The following is a 19,497-nucleotide window of genomic DNA, read 5'->3' as shown; positions in this document are numbered from 1 at the left end:
TCGCTGTGTGTTTCCGGAGCATCGAGCGGAGCAGCAGACGGTTAGCAACGGCGTCCCTAGCAGCAAATCTGAGTCCAGAAACACGTGGTTACTGCGCCGAGGTCCGCTGGATCACTAGAATAAAATACCATATTGGCATGTACCAGTTCGTGCATGTCCTTCAGTGAAGCTCCTTCAACATTCAGCCTCCGCGCACAGAATTCCTCCACGACGAAAATGTAGTCGGGTGGTTAAACGAGTCTTGTTACCTAAACAAGGAGCTTATGAGAAGAAAAAGATTATGAGCTCCAGAATTTTGATACGTGGATTGTTTGATATGGCAATCCTCGGAAATTTTTTTTTAAGTTGTATACTACTGTCGTAATGAGCATAAATAGTAGTAAGCGAAACAGCGTCCCCATGCAATGCATCACTGGAAAGGGGAAGTATAAGCTAATCATGTAAACCTTAACTAGACGTATTAATAACAGGAATTATTCAGCCTTGAAGGCACGAAAAGCAAATTTCCACCACCATTCTCACTACCAACGACCTGGTAAAAGAAGAAGTTCCAAAGAATAAGGGAAGAAAACGAAGCCTCTGTAGCACGAGACTTATCGAGTCTCCTCTCTCGGCTCCGAGGCACAATAATTTCTGCCATGGAACACGCAGGTGGCGGCGACGTTCCCGAGCCTTTTGCTGCTGCCAAGGGAACAACAGGCCGAGGCCGAGGCCGAGGGCGTGGCCGGGTCTTAAGCAAAGCAGCGCCCGTCTTCGGAGAGGCACCACGGCAAGAGCTCGTCCAGAAGCTGAGGCTGCCGCCAGCGCAAGCGTCTGCGGCTGCGACAGCCCACCAGGTACCCCAATAATCAGCCCGAACACCATGCAAATATGCTTGCCGAGCTTTGGGAAGTAGTTTCACGGACAGAAGTTTACAGTCACTTTCTGCACAGCATCGTCGTGTAATTCTGCTGAATTAGAGTTTGTAAAGTAGAAAAAGATCAATTCATTATTTTGCATTGTCAGCAAAATAAGTGATTGAAGTGATGGAGCATGCGTGTCGGACTTCAGATCTGTCGGACTTCAGCCAGCACCTAACAAATAGAACTTCGCCAGATCAGGTCATTCACGAGGAGCTCCTAAAAAATTTTGAAATATGAACGGTTAGGTTATTCAGACAGGTGTGGTAGCGGGATTAGGCAGCTTGAGCGGATAAGAGGGCCGCAGCTGGAACAGGACACGGTTGATAGGAGATCAGCGCTCGTGTTGTCTGGTTCGTTCCGTCTTCGTGTTACTCGGGCTGTTTTTGCTATGAATAACAGAAACCAACTCTCCCAGCTGACCCTCCTTCTATGTATGCAATCAATGGTTGCGGTCTTTTCCTTGCAGTGGACGTATTTGGGCACGTTACGATGTTGTCTATATATACACTTCGCCAGCCCGAAGCAAGACCACACACTTATGGTAGTCCCTAAGATGTCCGCGTTAACTTTTTACTGCTGGAGAATGACTAGCCACGACTTTTGATAGAAGCACATTTCTTCAAGGGCTTTTTCGTCTTTTGGGTTAAAAGATCGAAGATTGCTCATGAAAAACCGCAAAGAGCTGGGCCTACGCCTTGAGCGTTAGTGGCCGGCACTAGCCCTTTTATGCGTAATCCACGTAGGCGACTCACATGCTGTGTGGCACAGCAGGACTCACCTAGCATTCTTGAAGGGGCAACGCGCACCTAGTGACCGTGTCTCGGCATAGGCGTTGTGCAGCCTGAAGGGACAAGTGAAGAGTGAAGTCTTTGCGCTGCACACCATCGTCGCACCCACACACTCGCTCTTTGACTGCAGCCACTCACCAATTAGTGCGCTCTCTGTATGGAATCGAAAAATAAAGACAAATCAGGAATGAGTCGCAGCATGTTAATTAATGAGACAGTGTCCAATATTTTGAACGGACATAAGGGGGACGGAGTGCCCGGAGCTATGTATATATAAACAAAGATGTCTGTGAACGATTTCGATGCAGCAACGTAACTGTATCAAAATTAACTGGTCCCGTTTCTCAGAAATCTTAGTTTCTTGCTGTCGGAATATTACCTGCCATATGCATACCGTCGCGCCTTTTGACAAGCACTATCCTACATCCCAGCCTTTTATGACAGTTCGCTCGGCTGTCTAGGGACTCTCGACGCAACAGATATCCCAGCGTTCCTATTGGGCCATTGAAACAACCGTGTTGACAGAGAGCATAGTGATTCTACCGCCGGCTCGTTCGCTTTGCTCACGCAAGGTGGCGAGTCCCACGACTGCTAATTTTTGTTAGAAATACGAGAGGATGTTTCCAGGAAAACCACATGCTCTCTTGTATATTTCACGAAAAGATAAAACACGAACCATTCAAACATATTGCTCCGAGTCCGCACATTTAAAGAGGTGATCACATATACGGTCCTTACTGCTCGAAACATACGGGCCCCTGATAAATGCAACTATCAAAGGTGAACGCTGCTCTTATGCAAACTGACACATTTTATTCTTACACGATACCGAAGATACAGTAAATCCATTCGCCTTGAACGATCTGTAAGAAATCGGTGGAACGGTGGTTATGGTGCTCGGCTGCTGACCCGAAAGACGCGGGTTCGATCCCGGCCGCGGCGGTTGAATTTTTTTGGAGGAGAAATTCTAGAGGCCCGTGTACTGTGCGATGTCAGTGCACGTTAAAGAACCCCAGGTGGTCGAAATTTCCGGAGCCCTCCACTACGGCGTCTCTCATAGCCTTAGTCGCTTCGGGACATTAAACCCCATAAACCAAACCAAACCAAACCTTTTGGCAAAATGACTCGATATTTTTGGGAATGCAATGCGGATGGCGGAGAAACAATGAGAGCTGCAGTTCTCGCCGAACCATTTCAGCCCCGCTCATCATGCCTGGACGCCGCTGAAGACGTCCTGGAGCAGGAACGACAGTCAGAAGCGGGGCCGTCGTGCTCTGTTCCGGACCGGGGCCTCATCGCCGCCGTTAACCGAGGCCAACAAAATAATGACCGCCAAGTGAAGGTTCAGGACGTGAAGCCTACAGGCATCCTGCGGGCAGCCTTTGAAGGTACGGGCTAAAAAAATCATGAGCTATTTAAAGATCTCTCGCTTCGATGCGTATTGGTGTTGCGTGTTCAGTAATGACGCGCGCAGCGCATGCTACTCTGGAATAATTCTTCCGCTTACCTCGACACAATATATCAAGAGCTGTATTTTTTATGCCTCCACAAGACGTTGCTGGAAGGCTCTCAGTGTAAATCAACACGTCAGAAGGTATTACTGTTTTCATTGCGATATTTTCAAGCCTAATTCGTGCTGCGTAAGTACTTCAGCCCACTGCCTATATGCCACCAGAAGATGCGGTAGCGACCATAGTTAGCAAGGTAAGGATATGAATGCACAGTGCTCTCCAAGCTGGAATTATTTCTCTTGATCTTCATGCTGTGGTGGAGTAGTGGGCATGGTGTACCCGCGCATGACTTTGCAACACCGCCCCGAAAATGTGTGTGTCACTGGTGACGAAAAGTTGAACATTTAACACGACGGAAACTAATGTTTTTATTCACAGTTCGAAGTGTCAGCGTGCGTACTAAGAAATACATGTATATATTGAAGTGCGGAGACTGGTAGGTAGTCCACTGCATAGCAGGAAGTTGGAACAATTATTCCTGAGTATTGTCCAGTCAATTTGTACATTTTACGTGTGAACCCGAGCCAGAACAAACATGCAATATTTAGTAATTGATTGAATATGCTTAGAATTCATATTTAAATCATCTATACGTCTAACTTATAGGCTCGATGAATAGAAATTCCAAAATTAAAATTAGTGTTGAGGGCAGATAGATGGAAGTTCGCTGGTGTGTTCTGGCCCGCTAGCGCTAATTTAGGACACGCTGCGGCACTGCATCAGTTACACTGTTTTGCCGCGTTTTTATTTTCTCGTACAGAACTGGTATTTACGTTCCACATGGCCTTATGCACCCTAAAATGGACCGATGTGGGCATCATCCTAGCACGCCCAATTTCCAGCTCTGTTCAGAGTCCATGCGAGCTCTGTCAGAAGTCATACAGCAGCTTTCAGCGGGCAGCCCGATGAGGGTTAGCACAGGTATTTTTGTACTTATATCCCGCATTTTTGTTCCATTTTACCTCAAGTAACCGGCAAGAAACTGTCGTCGGCAACGAGCTGCCACGTACAGGCGCGGACAAAAGTAAACGGAGCACGCAACTGTCTTCGAATATTTTTCCCGCGTCACATAATTGAAATTTCTAGCAGTGGTACGCGCATGTTGATAGCGGAGGTTGATGGGCTTTCTTGTAGACAAACAATGCTTCTTCATTTCCAATGGAGAAGGCGTGATTTCACTCCGAACGCAATAGCGTGCTCCGTTTACTTATGGCCGCGCCTGTACGCTTTCTATTCCTGCCACGGTTATGTGGGACGTACATCAGTAGTGGGCGGGCAGTCCCATTTCGGTCTGCCCACCTTATACCTGCGTAGAGCCCACATGTGATTGCATCTACCCTCATGTGTCCGGAGGGGAACCCACGTGAGCAGCAGCAGGCATTCCCGCTTTCCAGCCCCGCGTCGGCCCTTCTGGTACCTTGAGTGGTTTTTTGCGGGCATCACAATTCGGGATATCCCAGGTTTGCTTGCGTGAGGGACCCATTTGTGTCGCATCCACCTTCAAGCACGCAACAACTTACTGACGTCAGCGGGTCTTGGAAATGTGGGCTCGGTTAGCACTTGCCTCATCGATATGAGACCCATAGAAGATGAACTTCTTTAAAGAGGGCCGACGAAGGCTTCCGAGTCAATGTCCCTGCCCCACTAGCCCGTTTGGGACGACATGGGCATCACGTTTTGTGCAACTTGGGTAGGTTATGCTTGATGCACGTTTTTTGCTAATAAGCGAGTTTTAGCCACTGCGTGAACAAAAAAAAAGGTGTTTATACATTCCCCACAAGGGAATTCAAAACAGACGGAGCGTGTGTAGGACTGCCAAATGTAGTGCGTTTCTCTTAAGGCGAAAGCCTCTAGTGGCTCATGCTCGCGGTGTCCGTCCTTGCGCTGGAATTGTGCCAACTGTGGCCTCTTCTCAGTGCAGCGGCGCAATCTCCTCCGCAATTTCCTTTCCTCAAATTCATTTTCTTCACTGCGCGCCTCTTTCTGTTCCTTCTTTCACTCCCTCGTCCTCCCTTCCTCTGCAAACGAATGACGGGTGTCCACCGAGATATGCGAGACAGTTACTGCGTAATTTCCTTTCCCCAAATAGAATTTTCATTTTCTTCACTACGGCCTCTCTTTGTCTTTCTTCTTTCACTCCCACTGCCTCCCTTCCTGCACGGTACGGTACGGGTGTCCACCGCGACGGTTGCTAGGCAACGGCTCTTGCAGCCGCAACAACAACACAAAAGCGCAATTCAGACGTCCACTGACCCAGGGAACCAGTTATGAGCGCTTCCTTTCCTTAAAATGATCGGAGTGTAAAACGTCAACGTCAACGCCACTGAACACAATGAACGCCGAACGGACAATGGCGACGGCGACGCCGCGTAACGGGTGCCAAATTGCTCGCTCTAAAACACTGGAACCAAAATGGAGACCGCAGCCACCAAAGCCAATAAAAGCCGCACATGCGCGAAGCCCGCCACGCGCAAAGCGGTTCGGGAAAGCGGCGGTGGGTTGACTACAAGGCTTTTGCTAAGCACTTTGGAATTTCCAAAGTGTCTTCGGTAATTTTTGTACTGTCTCGTCTCTCGAAATGTGAGTGGGCAGACATACTCTTGCAGCAGACTGGTTTGTGGCGTGTGTGCGCTATGCTTTCAAGCCCAGGCGCGGTTGCGCAAAGCCAGCCGCTATTCCGCCGCCCAACCAAACAAGACGAAATGATCCCCCCCCCCCCCCGTCACGCCATTCTTTTTTTTTTCTCGCCCATACGGCGCCCGTGATCAGACTGTCACTACCATGGCGCACTCTATTGTGCAGAGAGGGTGGCGTTTTAACGACCACAGAGCAAAGAGTATGTCTCTGAAACATGTGGAAACTGCATCCGCACTATAAATTGCTCCCTAAACCCAGTCCTGCTCGCTTCTTTCTAGACTGTGGCACTTCTTACCGCCCAATTTTGTAATAGGAAGATTAAATACAACATCTAGCTGCTACTCCCAATCCTAGCCAATAAGGTTGCTTCGAATTGCCAAAAACACTACCTGATTTTTTTAACAGCTATGTTTACGATTGAATAAACGAATTGTATAGACAGTAAGCAACTGGTGGTAGGCGCTCTAATGTAGTTTTTCGTGATCAGCTTTTCACATATTTTGTTCCTAGTCGCTAACTTATTGTTCATCTAGAGGTCCCCTGGAAACGGAGAAATACCTCCGCAACGGGGACTCCTCTTGCCCATAACAGTATTCATAGTAGAAGCAAGCGAGAAAGAATGCACGACAGAATATTAAGAAGGGCTGTACAGGCTGGCACCAGACGCCGAAGTTTTATTATGGGTTGCAGGATTTTATACATTGTAGACAATTGGTAGCCTACGGGTGGCAAGGGAAAAGAGAAACATAACGGGAAAAAAGCTTCCTCCGTGGAGATGTACCAACCTGCGCAGTAAGCTGTGTTCCTGTCAATGAGCCCAAATATTGAGTGACCGCAAAGTGTTGAGAACCATTAGAGCGAAAGCGCTCCCACTCTAGCCCAAACACGAGTTTCGCTGCGTGTTGCCGGAGCGTCGAGCGGAGTAGGAGACGGTTAGCACCAGCGTCCCTAGCAACAAATCTGAGTCCAGAAACATGTGGTTACTGCGCCTAGGTCCACAGGATCACTAGAATAATATAGCATATTGGCATGTACTAGTTCGTGCATGCCATGATGACGGCATAGTATATATTCGAATACAACTTAAGTCTGCAGTGAAGCTCCGCCAACATTGAGCCTCCGCGCACAAAATTCCTACTCGACGAAAAAGTAGTCGGCTGGTTAAACGCGTCTTGTTACCTAAACAAGGAGCTTATCACAAGAAAAATATTATGAGCTCCAGAATTTTGATACGTGGATTGTTTGATATGGCAATCCTCGGCAATTTTTTTAAGTTGTATACTACTGTCGTAATGAGCATAAATAGTAGTAAGCGTAACATTGTCCCCATGCAATGCGTCACTGGAAAGGGGAAGTATAAGCTAGTCATGTAAACCTTAACTAGACGCATTAATAACAGGAATTATTCAGCCTTCAAGGCACGAACACGAAAAGCAAATTTCCACCGCCATTGTCACTACCAACGACTTCGTAAAAGAAGAAGTTCCAAAGAATACGGGAAGAAGACGAAGCCTCTGCAGCACGTGACTTTTGGAGTCTCCTCTCTCGGTTCCGAGGCACAAGAATTTCTACCATGGAACACGCAGGTGGCGGCGACGTTCCCGAGCCTTTTGCTGCTGCCAAGGGAACAACAGGCCGAGGCCGAGGGCGTGGCCGGGTCTTAAGCAAAGCAGCGCCCGTCTTCGGAGAGGCACCACGGCAAGAGCTCGTCCAGAAGCTGAGGCTGCCGCCAGCGCAAGCGTCTACGGCTCCGACAGCCCACCAGGTACCCCAATCATCAGCCCGAACACCATGCAAATATGCTTTCCGAGCTTTCAGAAGTAGTTTCATGGACTGAAGTTTACAGTCACTTTCTGCACTGCATCGTCGTGTAATTCTGCTGAATTAGAGCTTGTAAAGTAGAAAAAAATCAATTCATTATTTTGCATTGTCAGCAAAATAAGTGATTGAAGTGATGGAGCATGCGTGGTTGTATCGTGATGCTGTGTACGCGCCCTGTCGTTTTGTTGCGCTTTACTTTTCGTTACTATTATTACTGCTTGATTTTGTCTCACCTTCTCACTTGAATTCTTGTGATGCTTTTTTGTTGTGCGCGTTTCCTTGAGGTATTATTGATATGCTCACACGTACACAAGACCTAAAAGTGAGGCCGGTAGTGTCTTGTAAATAAATAAATAAATAGCAAATAGCCGACGAGGCGGAACCAGTGGTTTTTGGAATTTCGGCTTTACTTGGCGTTACCCAGATCTGTCGGACTTCAGCCAGCACCTAGCAAATAGAACTTCACCAGATCAGGTCATTCACGAAGAGCCTCTTGCAAATTTTGAATTATGAACGGTCAGGTTATTCAGACAGGGGTGTAGCGGGATTAGGCTGTTTGAGCCGATAAGAGGGCCGCAGCTGGAACAGGACACGGCTGATAGGTGATCAGCGCTCGTGTTGTCTTGTTGGTTCCGTCTTCGTGTTACTCGGGCTGTTTTTCCTAAGAATAACAGAAACCAACTCTTTCAGCTTTCCCTCCTTCTATGTATGCAGTCAGTGGTTGCGGTCTTTTCCTTGCAGTGGACGTATTTGGGCACGTTACGATGTTGGCTTTATATACGCTTCGCCAGCCCGAAGCAAGACCACACACTTATGGTAGTCCCTAAGATGTCCGCGTGAACTTTTTACTGCTGGAGAATGACTGGCCACGACTTTTGATAGAAGCACATTTCTTCAAGGGCTTTTTCGTCTTTTGGGTTAAAATATCGAAGATTGCTCATGAAAAACCGCAAAGAACGGGGCCTACGTCTTGAGCGTTACTGGCCGGCACTGGTCCCTCTTATGCGTAATCCACGTAGGCGACTCACAGGCTGTGTGGCACAGCAGGACTCACCTAGCATTCTTGAAGGGGCAATGCGCAGTTAGTGACCGTGTCTCGGCATAGGCGTTGAGCAGCATGAAGGGACAGGTGCAGGGTGAAGTCGTTGCGCTGCACACCATCGTCGCTCCAACGCACTCGCCCTTTGACTTCGGCCACTCTCTAAGTAGTGCGCTCTCTGTGTGGAATGGAAAAAAAAACAGAAATCATTAATGAGTCGCAGCATGTTAATTAATGAGACATTGTCCAATGTTTTGAAGGGACATAAGGGGGACGGAGTGCCCGGTGCTGTGTAAACAAAGATGACCGGGATGATGATGCACGAAGAATGCGAGGCAAGTCTGACTGCGTCGTTGGCTCGCCAATAATATTTGTGAACGATTTCGATGCAGCAGCGTAACTATCAAAATTAAGTGGTGCCGTTTCTCAGAAATGTGATCGCTTCGTTCTCCTAAGTTTCTTGCTGTCGGAATATTACCTGCCATATGCATATCGTCGCGCCTTTTGACAAGCATTATCCTACATCCCAGCCTTTTATGGCAATTCGCTCGGCTGTCTAGGGAATCTCGACGCAACAGATATCCCAGCGTTCTTATTGGGCCATTGAAACAACCATGTTGACAGAGAGCACACTGATTCTACCGCCGGCTCGTTCGCTTTTCTCACGCAAGTGCCCAGTCCCACGACTGCTAATTTTTGTTAGAAATATGAGAGGATGTTTCCTTGAAAACCACATACACTCTTGTATATTTCACGAAAAGATAAAACACAAACCATTCAAACATATTGCTCCGAGTCCGCACATTTAAAGAGGTGATCAAATATGCGGTCCTTACTCCTCGAAACATACGGGCCCCTGATAAATGCAACTATCAAAGGTTAACGCTGCTCTTATGTAAACTGACACATTTTATTCTTACACGATACCGAAGATACAGTAAATCCATTCGCCTTGAACGAACTGTAAGAAATCTCTTTTGCAAAAAATGACTCTTTCGATATTTTTAGGAATGCAAAGCGGATGGCGGAGAAACAATGAGAGCTGCAGTTCTCGTCGAACCATTTCAGCCCTGCTCATCCTGCCTGGACGCCGCTGAAGACATCCTGGAGCAGGAACGACAGTCAGAAGCGGGGCCGTCGTGCTCTGTTCCGGACCGGGGCCTCATCGCCGCAGTTTACCGAGGCCAACAAAATAATGACCGCCAAGTGAATGTTCATGAAGTGAAGCCTACAGGCATCCTGCGGGCAGCCTTTGAAGGTACGGGCTAAAAAAATCTTATGAGCTATTTAAAGATCTCTCGCTTCGATGCGGATTAGTGCTGCGTGTTCGATAATGACACGCGCAGCGCATGCTACTCTGGAATAATTCCTGCGCTTACCTCGACACAATATATCAAGAGCTGTATTTTTTATGCCTCCACAAGACGTTGCTGGAAGGCTCTCAGTGTAAATCAACACGTCAGAAGGTATTACTGTTTTCATTGCGATATTTTCAAGCCTGATTCGTGCCGCGTGAGTACTTCAGCCCACTGCCTATATGCCACCACAAGATGCGGTAGCGACAATAGTTAGCAACGTAAGGGTATGAATGCACAGTGCTCTCCAAGCTGGCATTATTTCTTTTGATCTTCATGCCGTGGTGGAGTAATGGGCATGGTGTACCCGTGCATCACTTTGCAACACCGCAACGAAAATGTGTGTGTCACTGTTGACGAAAAGTCAACATTTAACGTGACGGAAACTAATGTATTTTGGCACAGTACGAAGTGTCAGCGTGCGTATTAAGAAATATATATTGAAGTGCGGAGACTGGTAGGTAGTCCAGTGCATAGTAGGAAGTTGGAACAATTATTCCTGTTTATTGTCCGGTCAATTTGCACATTTTACGTGTGAACCAGGGCCAGAACAAACATGTATTATTTAGTAATTGATTGGATATGCTTAGAATTCATATTTAAATCATCTATACGTCTAACTTATAGGATCGATGAATAGAAATTCCAAAATAAAAATTAGTGTTCAGGGCAGACTGATGGAAGTTTGCTGGTGTGTTCAGGCCCGCTAGCGCCAATTTAGGACACGGTGCGGCACTGCATCGGTTACACTGTTTTGCCGCGTTGTTATTTTCTCGGTCAGAACTGGTATTTACGTTCCACATGGCCTTATGCACCCTAAAATGGACTGATGTGGGCATCCTGCTAGAACGCCCAATTTCCAGCTCTGTTCAGAGCCCATGCGGGCTCTGTCAGAGGCCATACAGCAGCTTTCTGCGGGCAGCCCGATGAAGATTAGCACAGGTATTTTTCTACTTATATCCCGCATTTTTGTTCTATTTTACCTCAAGTAACCGACATGAAACTGTTGTCGGCAACGAGCTGCCACGTACGCTTTCTATTCCTGCCACGGTGATGTGGGACGTACATCAGTAGTGCGCTGGCAGGCCCATTTCGGCCTGCCCACCTTATACCTGCGTAGAGCTCACATGTGATTGCATCTACCCTCATGTGTCCGGCGGGGAACCCACGTGAGCAGCAGCAGGCATTCCCGCTTTCCAGCCCCGAGTCGGCCCTTCTGCTACCTTGAGTGGTTTATTGCGGGCAGCACAATTCGGGATAGGCGAGGTTTGCTTGCGTGAGGGATCCATTTGTGTCGCATTCACCTTCAAGTACGCAACAACTTACTGATGTCAGCAGGTCTTGGAAATGTGGGCTCGGTTAGCACTTGCCTCATCGATATAAGACCCACAGAAGATGAAATTGCCTAAAGGGGGCCGACGAAGGTCTCCGAGCCGATGTCCCAGCCCCACTAGCCCGTTTGGGACCACAGGGGCCCCACGTTTTGTGCAACTTGGGTAGGTTATGCTTGATGCACCTTTTTTGCTAATAAGCGAGTTTTAGCCACTGCGTGAACAAAAATAAAAGGTTTTTTGTACATTCCCCACTCGGAAATTCAAAACAGACGGAGCGTGTGTAGGACTGCCAAGTGTAGTGAGTTTCTTTTAAGGCGAAAGCCTTTAGTGGCTCATGCTCGCAGTGTCCGTCCTTGTGCTGGAATGGTGACCACTGTGGCCTCTTCTCAGTGCAGCGGCGCAACCTCCTCCGCAATTTCCTTTCCTCAAATTCATTTTCTTCACTGCGCGCCCTCTTTCTGTTCCTTCTTTCACTCCCACGTCCTCCCTTCCTCTGCAAACGGATGACGGGTGTCCACCGAGAGATGCGAGACAGTTACTGCGTAATTTCTTTTCCTCAAATATTTTTTTTTTATTTATACAATACTGCAGGCCGTTAAGGCCCAAGCAGGAGTGGGATAAACATACAGAGAACTCCGACGACCAGCAAAAGACGACGCCAACAGCAGAATGCAGTAGAAGCGATACGGAGCATGAAAATAAAACAAGTCGAAACAAACAACAAACAATAGTTAACGGTCAAGTACTTGTTCAATGGCGGAAAGCACATTTTCGGGTATAAACACATGAGGGGGTAGGTTGTTCCATTCTGCTATAGTTCGGGGAAAGAAAGAATATTTAAAGTTATTGGTGCGGGCAAACAAATGAGATAATTTATGCGGATGGCAATGCCTTGTTACTCTAGTTGTTGAAGGTTTCGCTTACAATGAAGGGTCAAGACGGAACTGAGAATGGTAGAGTTTAAAGAGGAATTTAATTCTTGCTAGCTTTCTCCGGTACTCTAAGGGTTTGATCTTGTTGATTCTCATTAATTCAGATGGGGAGTCATGTCGTCGGTACCGGTTATATATGAAGCGAACTGCTGATCTTTGAATCCGTTCAAGTTTGATAATGTCTTTTTTAGTGAAAGGGTCCCAAACCTCGCATGCGTACTGCAATCTAGATTTCATCAGTGTGTTGTAGGCCAGAAGCTTTACATGGGAGGGGCTATATTTGAGTCTGTGTCTTAACTGGCCGAGTTTGCGGCGCGCCGAGGAGCAGATATTGTCAATATGAGCGGACCAGCTTAAATATTCTGTAATCGTTACACCCAAATATTTAAAAGAGTCAGGTTGAGTTATGGGGATCTGCTTGATAGTGTACTGGTGAGCAAGAGCAGACTTTTTGTTTGTGATACGCATGAAAACAGTTTTATCAGGATTCAGTTTCATATCCCAGCGATCACACCAACTGGAAACAGCATTAAGACTTTCATTAAGCACAGCCTGATCATTGATATCTTTAACAGCCTTGAAGAGCAAGCAGTCATCCGCAAATAATCTAATACTGCCGCTTTCATGTATGACGGAGGTTAAGTCGTGTACATAAATTAAGAAAAGAAGAGGGCCTAGGACGCTGCCCTGCGGGACACCAGAATTGACAGAGAGGACGTCGGAATGGTGCCCTTCGAAATCAACAAATTGCTGTCGCTTATCAAGATATGACGATACCCAGTCAACTACAGTTCGTGGCAAACGCAGCTCGTCAAGTTTGAATAACAGACCGGAATGAGTAGCCTTATCGAATGCCTTGCTGAAGTCCAGGAATATAACGTCAATCTGACCGGAACTATCGAGAACGGAGGAAAACGAATGAATTGTGGAAACTAGTTGTGTGGTTGTCGACAGGCCTTTGCGGAAACCGTGCTGGAAAGGAGAGAGTATGTTTTTACTATCGAGGAAATCAGTGATGTAGTTGGAAATGATATGTTCCATGAGTTTGCATGAAGTGCTGATGAGAGATATCGGTCGGTAGTTGGTTAACTGAGAGCGGTCACCTTTCTTAAATACAGGCACGACACGTGCGAGCCTCCAGTCAGATGGGACATCGGCACTAGAAAAAGACAAACGAAAAATGACAACAAGAAACCGGGCAACCGATTCAGAGTAACGGCGCAAGAAGGCGTTTGGAATACCATCAGGGCCGCTCGATGATTTAGGATTAAGATTTAGGAGCATAAAAAAGATGCCCTCATAGGATATAAATTCAGGGCTGACACTGCTCGTGCCGTTAAAACAAGAGGGTCGGGGTCAGGAATCTGAAAAAAACTGACTGAAAGAAAAGATTAAATTCTGTGGCTATCTGCGGCTTGTCGCGTACAGTTTTTTTGCCGGTCTTGATGTGATCGATGGATTTGCGTGTATCAGAGGTAAGGTGGCGCCAGAATTTGGCAGGATCGCTCTTGATAAACTGCGGTAATGTGGAAGAATAATAAAACTGCTTACTAGAGCGAAGTTTTTCTGCAAGTAAAGGTCTTAAGTTTAGAAGCGCAGGGTTGTTCTTCGTGTGCTTTCTGAGCCGTTTTACTCTGCGTAATAAATGAATTATTTCGCGGCTGATCCATGGGTTTTTACGACGCACATTCTTAGTTTTGCTCGGAATGAAGTGTTGAATACAGAAATGGCAAGCAGATTTGAATTTATTCCATAGATTATTGACATCATTTCCCGTGAATTTTTCTAACGCCATTTCGAAATAATCAAGAACTGACTCATCGTTAGCCCTACTAAAATCTTTAACTGTGCTCCTGTTTCGAGTAGACGAGTTATTAGGTGCGTGTATTCTGTATGTGAAAACTACAAGCTTATGATCTGATATTCCGTCTTCAACTGCAACACTAACATCATCGAGAGATCTGGTATGAAAGATAATAGAAATTTCATTTTCTTCACTACGGCCTCTCTTTGTCTTTCTTCTTTCACTCCCACTGCCTCCCTTCCTGCACGGTGCGGTACGGGTGTCCACCGCGACGGTTGCTAGGCAACGGCTCTTGCAGCCGCAACAACAACACAAAAGCGTGATTCAGGGGTCCACTGACCCAGGGAACCAGTTATGAGCGCTTCCTTTCCTTAAAATGATCGGTGTGTAAAACGTCAACGCCAACGCCATTGAACACAATGAACGCCAAACGGACAACGGCGACGGCGACGCCGTGTAACGGGCGCCAAAGAGCCCGCTCTAAAACACTGCAATCAAAATGGAGACCGCAGCCACCAAAGACAATAAAAACCGCACATGCGGGAAGCCCGCCACGCGCAAAGCGGTTCGGGAAAGCAGCGGTGGGTTGACTACAGGGCTTTTATGCGAAGCATATTACAATAGGTAACCCAAGCCCTTCGTGACGGTTACACGCCGTGCACACCACGTGACACAATGACGTCACGACAGATGAGAGACGGGGCTCCAACTCGTGCCGTCGCTGCGGTTGCACGCCGTGCAGACCACGTGGTATGGTGACGTCACACTCCCGCGCATTTCGAATGCGCGTTCACACTCGGTGTAGGTGAAACGCTCGCTCCACTGGGCAGGCGGACGCGGCTTCCGTGGCAATCCAGGTGTTCACCCAACGCGCGTCTCGGGTTTAGTCGGCGTTCCGCTGTAGCCATGCCGTTGTCTTCCCCCACGACGAAGGCTTCTAGTGGTTGTATTAAAATGACCAAGTAATCAACCAAGGAAAGCCATGGGTATTATCAAGCCTAGCCATCAATATGCTTCGCATCTGACTAGGCTTAACCTTAGCTAAGCCTCAGCCATATTTTTTTGCAAAGCACTTTGGAAATTCCAAATTGTCTTCGGTAATTTTTCTACTGTCTCGTCTCTGGAAATGTGAGTGGGCAGACAAATTCTTGCAGCAGACTGGTTTGTGGCGTGTGTGCGCTGTCAGGGAGTCATGCTGGGTTGAGGTGCGCTAGGAGTGGATGAAAATAATTGGTTTTCAAGCCCAGGCGCGGTTGCGCAAAGCCAGCCGCTATTCTGCCGCACAATCAAACAAGACGAAACGAATCCCCCCCGTCACGCAACTCTTTTTTTTTCTCGCCCGTATGGCGCCCCTGATCAGACTTTCACTACCATGGCGCACTCTATTGTGCAGAGAGGGTGGCGTTCTATACGACCACAGAGCTAAGCGTATCTCTCTAACACAAGAGGAAACTGCCACTGCACTATAAATTGCTCGCTAAACCTAGTCCTGCTCGCTTCTTTCCAGACTGTGGCACTTCTTACCACCCAATTTTTCTATAGAAGGAACATCCCGCTGCTACTCCAAATCTTAGCCAATAAGTTTGCTTCGAATTGCCAAAAAACACAACCTGATGCTTTTAACGGCTATCCTTTCATAAAGCGTAGTAACATTTGTGCTGAACCAGCTTAATAAGAAATTAAATACCTAATACTAGAAGTGCGGCAGTTCCAACAGCACAGAGTAGTCCATGACTAAGTGCCACTGAGGCTCTGAACGTGTTTTCAGCACTTAGCCGCTCTTTTTTCGCAGCAATGGTTCGTTCATTACTTGAAATGGATTCAAGGCTGGTGTTCAGAAAATATTTGCTTTTAATTTGTTCTTTGTAAGTGTACTTTCCCAGCAGTAGTGAGTGCACGAAATCTGTTTAATTGGTTAGTTACGCACATGATTAGACACATTGTTACTGACCTTGGCTTCTGGGAGTTCTTGCATTTAATTAGCTTTGTCTCGACGTGTATCGTAACCAAGTGGTATGTTGGGCCAATTGGTATCGTAATCTCGAGATTACAAGCCCAGCAGAAGAAAAGTAACGAGGAGACAGGACAGGAAAGGCACTATAGAGAGCTCTTTTTTTTCCACTGTTGGCGTCCCTTTTCTTGCATTGCAAGTTGCATTTTCAGGCGTGAGCTATAATCACACCATACACTGCTTTCCACAGATCCGGATGCGTTGACAGATCAGCAGTTACACTTACTGGTCCCAGTGCTGTGGTCAAGGATCAAGGCTGATCCCCATATTCACCAACCCGCAACTTCCTTCTGCATTCACGTCATTATGGTAAGCGACGAATGGACGCAGTGCGCATGTTTCGCATGACTCAGGTCCTACTCAGATGCTAGAACTTCCTGCTAGGCCTCACTTGGTGAGGCCTAGGCGTGGTGCACTGCGCCCCTCGCAGTGCACCACGCCACTTCAAGAGGAGGGGCGTGAATGCGCTACAGGAAAGCGAAATGCATAGGTAGAAGCAAAGAAAGGTGGTTTTAAGGGCGAGAGAGGGTTAATGGAATATGACCTCACAGGACTCCTGATGTCTACAACACGCAAGATGCTGCATACACCGCTGAAGTGTTTGGACAAAAAAAATGGCGGGGCTTAGCTTTGGTTAAGCCTGGTAGGCTACGAAAGCGAGCGCAGCGCCTCTAACGGAAGGAACGCGGCGCCGCGTCCAAAGAAGGAACGCAGTGCGCCGCGTGTACAGGTCACGCGTGCCTCCCGGACGCCGCTCACCGACTCGACTTGGTAGCCCATCTCACACCTTAGTATGACGTCACGCTATGATGTCACTAGGCATGGCATGACGTCAGAGGTCCTTCTAAATGTCACGCGTGGCTACTGGCCGCCGCTTCACGACGACTCGACTTGGTAGCCCATCTGTCACCTTTGTATTACGTCACGCTATGACGTCACTGGACATGACATGACGTCATAGGTTATTCTAAACGTCACGCATGGCCACTGGCCTTCGCTGCACGATGGCTCGACTTGGTAGCTCATCTCTCGTTCTGGTATGACGTTAGAGGTCATTCTAAAGGTCAAACGTGGCTACCGGCCACCGCTACGGGAAAAGTCGTTCATGAGCATAGTATTGCTTTCGCATTAAAACAGTGCAGTGTCATTAGACAGCCGAACACAAGCTGACGGGATTTTCCTCCAAAGGCGGCAAGAGGACACGATCAATGAACGCGCGTGGAAAACGTAGCGGTCCGCGCCGGTTTTATTGCAAAAGCAATACTACGCTCATGAACGGCCTTTCGCTTAGCGGTGGCCGGTAGCTGCGTTTGACCTTTAGAATGACCTCTGACGTCAAACTAGGGTGAGAGATGGGCTACCAAGTCGAGTCGTCATGCAGCGACGGCCGGTAGCCACGCTTGACAGTTAGAATAACGTATAACGTCATGCCATGCCTAGTGACGTCATACAAGGGTGAGAGATGGGCTACCAAGTCGAGTCGTCGCGCAGCGGCGGCCGGTAGCCACGCGTGACATGTAGAAGGACCTCTGACGTCATGCCATGCCTAGTGACATTTTAGCCTGACGTCATACTAAGGTGTGAGATGGGCTACCAAGTCGAGTCGCGCAGCGGCGGCCGGTAGACACGCGTAACCTGTAGACGCGGCGCACTGCGTTCCTTCTTTAGACGCGGCGAGCCGCGTTCTTTCCGTTAGAGGCGCTGCGCTCGCTTTCGTAACCTATCAGGCTTAACCAATGTTAAGTCCCCGCCAAATTTTTTATTTCATGACGACTTTAATGAAGAAAGCGCTGCAGTCGGGAAGTGGATGGAAAGTATTGCGTTCAGAAGGAAAACCAAACAAGGCCAGTACTGTAGTGTGAAATCGTTGCTCAAGGATAAGACGATTATCGACTGAGTTCAGGCGCCAATGATTGTGGTCAAAAGCATGTGGTTTTAAAAGATGAACGCGTACAGTTTTGACGCAATGCAGTCCTGAAGTTAAATACAAGGAATTTCGCTAAAGACTTTACACAAGTTTTAAAATATGTTTTTTGAGTTGGAAGAGCGCTTTTTTCGCCATAGCATTGCCAGCGGTGTAGTCCATGAGAATACAGATAAGACGTGCTAACTAGCAGGATGTTTCACCAATATTGAATCGTTAACGGTTTAACTACTACTGAAAGGCTTCATAATTACTGAGGGGCGTATAGCCCACCGTAAGTAATGTCCATATTAGTTCTTAGAATTTCTAAAAGCGGTTACCCTCGGCGCTGTGGCCCAGCAATTTCGGCTATTTCGACAAATTAAGTGCACTGGAAACGTTTCTTTGCCTGCAACCTTCTCGAGAGCGCATGTATTTGGCGCCATGTAGCCAAAATTTGTTGCATTGCATTGTGGGGGAGGGGGGGGGGCGGACACGAGCAGACGAAGTAGTATGTTGAACGCAGCATCGCAAACGGGGCCATCGGCGAGAAGCTGTGTTAAAGGGGCGATGATATAGGCGAAATTTTGTATGAAGCGGCGAAAGTATGAGCACAAGCTTATAAAATGGCGCAGTTCGTTTGAGGTCGGCTTCAGGAAGTCAGTGACAGCGCGAAGTTTGCCAGGCTAAGGAAGAACGCCGTCCGTGGAGATTACATGACCAAATATTGTCACTGGACGCCGGTAGAGCGTTCTCACAGTACTTAGCAAGAGCACTGAGCAGAGCACAGCTGACTGACCCTAGAGCTGAGCGGAAGACGATGAAGTCCGGCACGCGACAAAGGGCGAAGACAGACCGCACGGAGGCGCCGGTAGAGTGTCTAAACTAAGTGCGGCAATATTATCCTCCTCGTAGCACCGAAGTGACATTTTTTTCAAGTTGAGTTGTAGCCCAGCTTCAGTAAAACACGTGAATACTCATCGAAGGCGCTTTATATAGGATGGAAAATATTGAGAAAAAAATAGATTGTCATCCAGAGAACCTAGACGCGTTTCCCATTTGAGCCCGATGGGTATATTATCTATCATTCACTCGAATGTGGCTGGGGCATTGCTTAGCCAGAATGGCATCACCTTGAATTGATAAAATCTGTCCGGGGCGATGAAGGTGGTTTTTGGTCGGTCAGCGGCAGCCATCGGGACCTGCCAGTAGCCGGAGCGTGAGTGGAGGGAAGAAAAATACTCCGCTCCCTGCAAGTAGGCCAGTGCATCGTCGATTCGGGGTAGAGGATAAACATCCTTGCGAGTGATTTGTTGAGACGGCTGTAGTCCACACAGAGCCTGATGGAGCCGTCTTTTTTCGTCACCAGGAGAAGAGAAAAGGCAGAAGGGCTGTGAGAGGGCTGTGTAATGCCGCACTCAAGCATGTCGTCGACATCGTCAGATGACGCGGCGCTCAGT

General features: G+C 47.7%; 1 protein-coding gene across 1 annotated transcript in view; it reads left to right on the top strand.

Moving 5' to 3' along the window:
* The first annotated feature begins 638 nt into the window (after positions 1–638).
* Positions 639–19,497, top strand: part of LOC149363000 (MIF4G domain-containing protein B-like) — a 29,638-nt gene continuing 10,779 nt past the window's right edge. Inside the window, exons 1-3 of the mRNA XM_089569851.1 lie at positions 639–836; positions 9,707–9,956; positions 16,325–16,443. Coding sequence (XP_089425977.1) covers positions 639–836; positions 9,707–9,956; positions 16,325–16,443 — 567 coding nt within the window. The remainder of the gene's footprint in view (positions 837–9,706; positions 9,957–16,324; positions 16,444–19,497) is intronic.

The sequence above is a fragment of the Amblyomma mixtum genome, chromosome 2 (assembly GCF_055824585.1).
Source record: "Amblyomma mixtum isolate Tamu chromosome 2, ASM5582458v1, whole genome shotgun sequence".
In the NCBI taxonomy this organism is placed as follows: domain Eukaryota; kingdom Metazoa; phylum Arthropoda; class Arachnida; order Ixodida; family Ixodidae; genus Amblyomma; species Amblyomma mixtum.
This window is presented reverse-complemented; position numbering and strand designations above follow the sequence as displayed.